Raw genomic sequence first — 7,546 nt, forward strand, 5'->3', positions numbered from 1 at the left:
CTCGTTGTTGTTGTTGTTGTTGTTGATGTTGTTGTTGTTGTTTCCCTTCTGTGGTTCTGGTGTAGCAACCGTTGAGTTCTGATGACCTCCATAATAAACAGTCTTAAGTCTCAACGACATAACACATTGGCGATGGAAACTCGCAACGGGCACTCCAGCTCTCCAAGAGTCATATAAAAGCTCCTAGTGAAAGACTCAGACACAAAATACCGGCTTTCACACGAGGCAAATAGCACAAGATCACCCCCTGTAACCCCCTTTTTCACTTCTGGCTTTTTGCCTCTTTTGGCAGGTTTGTCTACGTCTTCAATTGATTTCACCACGTCGGCACTGAGTTCCCTTGGACTAGAGGAGGGAAAACTCTTTTTCCTTCTTGGACTCTTGAGAGGCGGATTAAAGAAGCCATTGACACACCCAATATCTTGTGGCTAGAACCTGTGATCTCTTTAGATCGTTCTAACACTGTCGACAAAGGTAGAGTGTTGACTTTACTTATGTCTATGACACAAGCAACCACTCCCATACCCACTCCATGTCACTATTCACCACCAGCCCACGTTTTCAAAACACTTGTTTATTATCAGAGTAAACATTCCCAGGCTGACTAATCTATGGTGTGTGCCATGCGATCACCCCGAGCTCCTCCCTACGCTACCGGAAGTACCTGAAAACAAAACTAAAAACCGTAAGCACGAAGCTTAGTGAGTTCCCCACCTTACCACATACCATGCATAACCACATACTGCACATACTGGGCCACGCCCGCTATCCGGGGCCTTGCCCCCTACTTCGGGCTTCGCCCGCTACTTCGGGCCTCGCCCGCTACAACGGCCCCGCCGCTCCAGGCCCCGCTATAGCCTTCAGTTACCATAAGAACTCAGCTTCGTACATTTCACAATCCACGTATTCAACCCTAGTAAATGTCTGACCACTGAAGCTCTAGTAGTCCCCATGTTTATTATATGATAACTAGGCTCGTGCGTGTAAACCAGTCTCCGTTTGTCACCTAGCACGGTAGCCATCTAGTTTTTGATGGAAGTACATATAAAAGGTGATTGAAATTGAAAAAGGGTTTGCCTACCGTTTTTGGGCTGTTTTCGCCAAATTCGACAACACAGTGAATTAATTTTGTTTGATTTCAGAGACTTTCGAAAGGTTTAAGGAATTTAAATAGGAAGTCGAGAATCAATTGGGCAGGAACATTAAGATGCTTCGATCCAATCGTGGTGGTGAGTATCTTAGTTCAGAGTTCCTTGACTATCTAAGGGAATATGGGGCATAACAAACAAAACAAAGAATCGACTGCCAACATGTCGCTTGCCGTTTTGCCATCGAAACACCATCATCCCTACGTCGCCGGACGTCGTGTGTAGCCGGGAAACGATGTTGTGGTCGTAGACTCAAATCTTTGACTATGACTATCCATTCACACTTGACCACACATGAGCTAACCAAACGAAAGGTGTCGGATTGAAGCGTGGGCTGGGCCTGTACCTCACCATCAGCAAGAGTATGGACGGGGTTCCACGACTCATCAGTAGTAGGACAAGGGCGGGGCCTAGAGATAGGCGAGGCCTTAGGAGCCTGGTGAGCATATAGGGTTTTCAACCCACAATAAATAATCATATTTAATTTTTCACCAACCAACAATAACCCAATTACCCATTCCCGTTATTCTCACTTTATGTCACTAAGACAAATAACATAAGGGACCTAGTCTAAGAATATTTCATCGGGGCGACAACACATGCTTCGGGGGTACCTCAGCAATATAAGTCAAATAAGGCAACCATGAGGGGGATGAAGTACAACGAATGAACACCCAAGTTCATTAACACCTACAGGTGGCGAACCTGCTAAGCTCACGCCATACAAACGTGAAGACGAAACCTACATTTCATGTATTTTAAGCTTTTGTACTGATAATCTGACATGATACACCAAAAAACAAGGATTAATTATATGGGTACTTACGGGTTTAGTTTGCCAGAAGGATGACTTGAATTCTTGAAGTTTTCGTATTTCCTCTTTTCCTCCTCCTTCTGTTCCTTCCCTTTCAACCTCTCCGCTTCCTTCTGCTCCCTCTCTTTCTTCCTCTCCAACTCCTTCTGTTCTCTCTCTTTCTTCCTCTGCAACTCCTGCTCCTCCCTCTCTTTCTTCTTCTGAAGTTCTCTTGCTTCCTTCTCTTTCTTCTTCTGTAACTCCTTCGCTTCCCTCTCTTTCTTCTTCTCCATCTCCAGTCTTTCCATCTCTTTCTTCATTTCCATCTCCTTCCTCTCCATCTCTTTCTTCTTTTCTATTATCTTAAGTTCCATCTCTTTCTTCATCGCATCACTCATATCACTTGTATCCGTGTTTTGCATTTCCAAAAGCTCTGATTCCATCTCCTTCTGCATTGCATCATGCTCCGCTTCCATGGCTTCTTCTTCTTCGTCTGCCTCTTCCTCTTCCTCCACCTCTTCCTTCTCCTCTTCTTCTTCTTCCTCTTCCACCTCCTCACCTTTCTCACTACCTCTTCTACCACCTTGAAATGACACTTAGAAGCTTAGAACACCAACACACTAGCTAGAAACGAAGGAGGAGTCTCTATTAGGGTTTCACTCTCTGAAATGGGAGCTGAGGTCCAGGCTATAACATTCCTTTTATAGTGCACAAGAGAAGAGAGAAAAATAGCAATTGAGTCGGTTGCCCTCGCTTCCTATCTATATGAGGCTGGAGCCTCGGAGTACGCGAGGCGTACTGCTCCGAAATCGTCACTTCTTACGTATCCGAAGTGCTCGAGTGCGAGTGTCGACATTTCTCGGTCATCTTCAGCTGCTTGGGCTTTCTTTTTTCTCTTTTTCTGCTTTACCCTCTTCTTTTTCACCAATTCTTGAACATCCTTCTCTTTAAATTTAATGACTTCATATTTCATGATGGTCCGTGCTTTAGGTTTAGTGGTGAATTGGTTTTGCTTAGAACCATTTAGTGTGCCGATAAACCACACACGCTCCACTAACGTCTTCACAAGGGCACAAAGTGTAATTTCATGGAATTCCATCAATTCACTTTTGCCAAAGTAACTAAGATTGGGAACATTTAGTTACTTTGATAATTCATTATATCGCAAAACAATTCCATAGGCCATTCCCTACTCCTATTAGTCACTTAGTAGCCTCGAAATTCCTCCTAAATCTCATACAGATCTTGTGCTTTCAGTAGTATGGGCCCATACTGTTGGATTAATGTCTAAGTCCATAACTATATTTGGTAAGACTTGACCCGACCCGGCATGGTCCATTTGGGTTGCATACCATCATGCACTTGAATGAGAGAAATAAGACACTTATGGTTATTAATATATTATAAGTTCTAGTATATTAATAATAAGAATAATAAGATTATTTAATTAGTATTGATCAAGAATTAATCTAGGATTAATTAAGTGATCAAAAGACGACTAATTAAATATATGGGTTGATTGTGTAAATCATCCATACTTGTATAGTGGGCTAATGCTCCATGGATAATCAAGTTGGGCTAAAACCCATAGGATGGTCCATGGATGCTCCATGGTGTATTTGTACCCATGGATCCAAGGAAATGGAAAGCCATGACAATTAAGAGTTTACCCTAATTGTGTAACTATATAAGCATCTTATTATTGAGGAAAATCGGCCACTAGTAGTATTCAAGAAAGGGCTAGCCGATTTTGGTGAGTGTAGAATTCTCTCAAGTCATTCTAAGTGTTTTGATGATTGTGATTCCATTTGAGGTGTCACACTTGGGGCACTAAGCACTCAAGCTTCATGAAGACTTTCTACATCAAGAGGTATGTATTCTATCTTGTTACATTATTGTTTTGTATGCTAGATTAGGATAATACCTTGGAAGTTCTTATTTGCATGTATAATAGAGAAAACATAGATCCAAGGTATTTAGGGTTGCATGTACACTTAGGAAGTGTTAGAATGCTCAAAACCCAACAGTGGTATCAGAGCCACGGGTTGTTTTCTGTTATATTGATGCAAATATTTTATTTTCAAAGTTGAAAAAAGAAAAAAAAAAAAAAAACCATGAAGTTTGTCAAATTTTAAGATAATTACTTGTTCTTGTGAAAAACTAATTATTTGTAAAATTTGAATAATTTGCTTTATGAGTTGAATTAAGTCAAATTTAATAAAAGATAAAATAATATGATTATTTTATTAGTTTTAAAAGTTTGATCTAAAAAGTTTTATTTTTTTGAAACCTCCATAAGTTATGGATTTGAAAAGGTTTTAAAAAAAAAAAATTGATTCAAAGTTTTTTGGAGTTACAAAATTTGGTGTTAATGTTTTAAAGGATTACATAACTTAAGAATAAGTTATGGATCACCAAAAGTTTTTTGTGTTATCTTGTTTTATGAGTGAATTTGGATTAATGATGAAAACTATGTGATGGTTGGTTTTAATCCAAATTAATCTAAGAATTGATTCAAAAATGTGTTTTTGTAACTTGTCCTCAAGTTATATGAAAAGTCACATTTAAGAATCATAAAACTCATAAAAATTGGCAAAGGTTACAAAATGAAGAGTCTAGTTCTAATTAAATGGTTTTATGACTCCATAACTTGTCCTCAAGTTATGGAGGACCAAGAGTCTCTTCATTTAATAAAATAAAATAAAATAAAAAAAAGTGTAACCTTAATTAATTCCATAAGTTATAAAATAAAGAAAAGTTAATTCTTTTATTAGTTTAAAGTCTTCCATAACTTGTCCTCAAGTTATGGAACTTGAAGAGTTTTTGGATTAAAACTACTTTAAACACATAAGTTATGGAATTAATTAGTTTTGAATAGTTTCAAAACTTGCCCTCAAGTTTTGGAATTTGTAAAGTTTTCACTTATGAATACTTTAATTCCAAGTTAGCCCTTAGAATTTTAAAAGTTAAAATTCAACCCTTATACTTTATAATATTATAAGTTAATAATATATATATGTATAAGAGTAAAGTCAGTCTTACCGCTAGTACGCCTCATTCACGAAGCCGGTCTATAAGGTGGGTATAAGGTTGTTGCCTATAAAATGGCAACTTAATGGGTGTCCACTCTCACCCACCGCTTGCTTGACTGGTGGAGGGTCGTTAGCCGAACGGGTTTGACAGGACTAGAATTCTCCCTTCATTAAAAGTATTAATGATAATACTAAGTAACTAAACTTTTAATAATACCCAATCTTAGTTACTTAGAAAAATGTGAATAAGGTGCTAATCCATGAAATTACACTTTACACTTTGTCTAAGTCGTTAGTGGAGCGTGTGTGGTTAACCGGCACACTAACTTGGACTTAACAAGGTAGGTAAAGGGTGACTTAATATTTATCATAGTATCGATGGAGCGTGTGTGGTTAACCGGCACATCGATTGAGGGGTAATTTATTAAGGGTACCAAGTGATTTGCATGGTTACTTCACACCTTGTTTTGTGATCCTCGGCATCCCAGTCACAAAACCTGAAGGGCACACTCGAGATTGAAACATGCCTTTGAAAAGTTCAATGAATCTCAAAGATCTAGGAGTTTCAAAACCAATTAAAACCTAATAATACATTTCGTTTATCTTGGTGGAAATTGGTGAATCGTCATTCACCTACCTTCAAATATTTTATAGCTTGGATTACGGCATACCTCTTCTAAGTTATAAAATAGTTTGTTGGGTCCTAGCCTTAATATTTCATATTGGGTGTCATATTAAGGACTTTAAATCAACTATCTTGAATATCTCCCAAAAGATGTCTGGTTTAGACACCTATGATCTTCCCAAATCTCTTGAAACAAGGTTTCCTAATGAAGATGATGTCCCATGGATATCATACTTCTTCACCTCTTCAAATTATTCTCCCTAACCCACAAGTTCTTGAAAATTTTAAGGTCACTCAGGCCCTATTAGGCAAGGCAAGGTCTAGGTGTGGTCACATCTTGGAGATGTAGTCACATATTGACAAGCCGGGAGAGTTGGGTGTCAAAGTCTTGAGAAAGTTGGTGGTTCAACTACTTTCTAAGTCACATAGTGAGTTCTTTTGGAACACCTATGAAAAAGACTATGACAAGACCCTTAATGATCTTATCTATTTGTTAAGATCAACTTCCTAAAACTTTATGGACATTGACAATGATGACATTGGATATCCAGTAAAGCATTCTCTTCCCAATGGAAAGGGATCGGCTATAGTCAACTCGGTTGACCAAATGGTAAAGAGAAAAGCTAAGTCTGTGATAGTCCTGTGTACCATTATCAAAGGGTCCATATGTTTGTATTGCCAAAGAAAGGGCATTGGTTGCGAAGCTGCCAAATTTACCTAAGGATGTTAAAGTCAATAAGTTTGACTCTACTTCAGGTAAAATCCACTATCTAACTCTGTTAAGTTTCTATTCTGAGATTCTTGATACATGATGTGACCGGGTCGCATGGTGATGGTTTAAGAATCAAAGGAAAGTGAAGAAACTTAAAGGAAGAATATGCTGAATCTGATCGCATAGATGGATTTCTATCGCATAGTTTGAAAAATCGGATTCTTGAGCTACTTCTTAGGAGTTATGAGATATTGCTTAGGAATAGATAACAACAAGTTTTCATATGGATTGTAAGGATAGTTTTTCCGCAAAGTTTTAAAATAAAAGGAAATTTTTGATTTTATTTATTTTAAAATATCCTTACAATGGCATCTGTGGAAATTTTTGTTGCTTATAAGATTCCATTAGTAGCAAGAGTGGAAGTATGAAATTGATTCTTTCATTTGTGGTAATGTCTAAATTTACCAAATAAGGAAAGATTCTCATCACCCAAGTTTCAATTGGACCGGAACTTGGAATCATGCAAGTTGTATAGCATGATGAATGAGAACTTTCAAGTTTTGGAAAATTAAGACTAATTACTTGTTCACATGGATGTGTGAGTCAAGTAAAGGACTTAGGGATCGAGTACACATTCTTGTGCACTGATTAAGTCCACCACTAAAGATCAATAAGAAGAATCAAATAAGGCAGAAGGATAAAAGTTTCTCAAATCTGAAAAGATGGGAGAGTACTTTAGTATCAGTTTTGTGATCATCTTAATGATTAAGAAACCATATCAAAATTAGTTCTCTAAGGAAATCTTAGTGCATTCTTATGACTAAGAAGAGGAACTTGAATTGTTGAAATGGTTAAATCAAGAAGATGAGTCATACTTCGTTCCAATACAAGTCTTAGAGTCATACTCCAAGATTGTCATTTGAGTGACATGTCTTAAAGAAGGTTTAAAACACTTGTCAAATGTAAGAGTAAAAGTTTTCTACTTTTGTACATTTGAAATTGGTAAGTTGTGATGTTTTGGATAAAACAAAGACCAACTTAGGCCAATTGGGTAAAGTGTTTTTCTTGATTAGAATCCGCACTATCTCTTGGATGTTTGACAAGGGAGTCTTATATGTCAAGAGGACAGTGAGAGTCTTAAAGGTCTTGAAAGTCTCAAGAACTAATCAAGAATAAAACCTAAAGTTCTTCTCTAGCACACAATTTGAGGTTTATAATCTATTGTGTTGACATATC

The 7,546-nt window shown here is 37.7% G+C and overlaps 1 protein-coding gene across 1 annotated transcript; it reads right to left on the reverse strand.

Moving 5' to 3' along the window:
* Positions 1-1,970: 1,970 nt before the first annotated feature.
* On the reverse strand, positions 1,971-2,417 carry LOC111891512 (uncharacterized). The gene has a single exon (XM_023887570.1). The coding sequence runs from the start codon at positions 2,415-2,417 to the stop codon at positions 1,971-1,973; it is 447 nt and encodes a 148-aa protein (XP_023743338.1).
* Positions 2,418-7,546: the final 5,129 nt, after the last annotated feature.

This window comes from Lactuca sativa, chromosome 4 (genome assembly GCF_002870075.4).
Source record: "Lactuca sativa cultivar Salinas chromosome 4, Lsat_Salinas_v11, whole genome shotgun sequence".
Lineage (NCBI taxonomy): Eukaryota > Viridiplantae > Streptophyta > Magnoliopsida > Asterales > Asteraceae > Lactuca > Lactuca sativa.

Excerpts from the sequence above, each read along its gene's own strand:
- LOC111891512 (XM_023887570.1), bottom strand. The coding sequence starts at position 2,417 with ATGGAAGCGGAGCATGATGCAATGCAGAAGGAGATGGAATCAGAGCTT.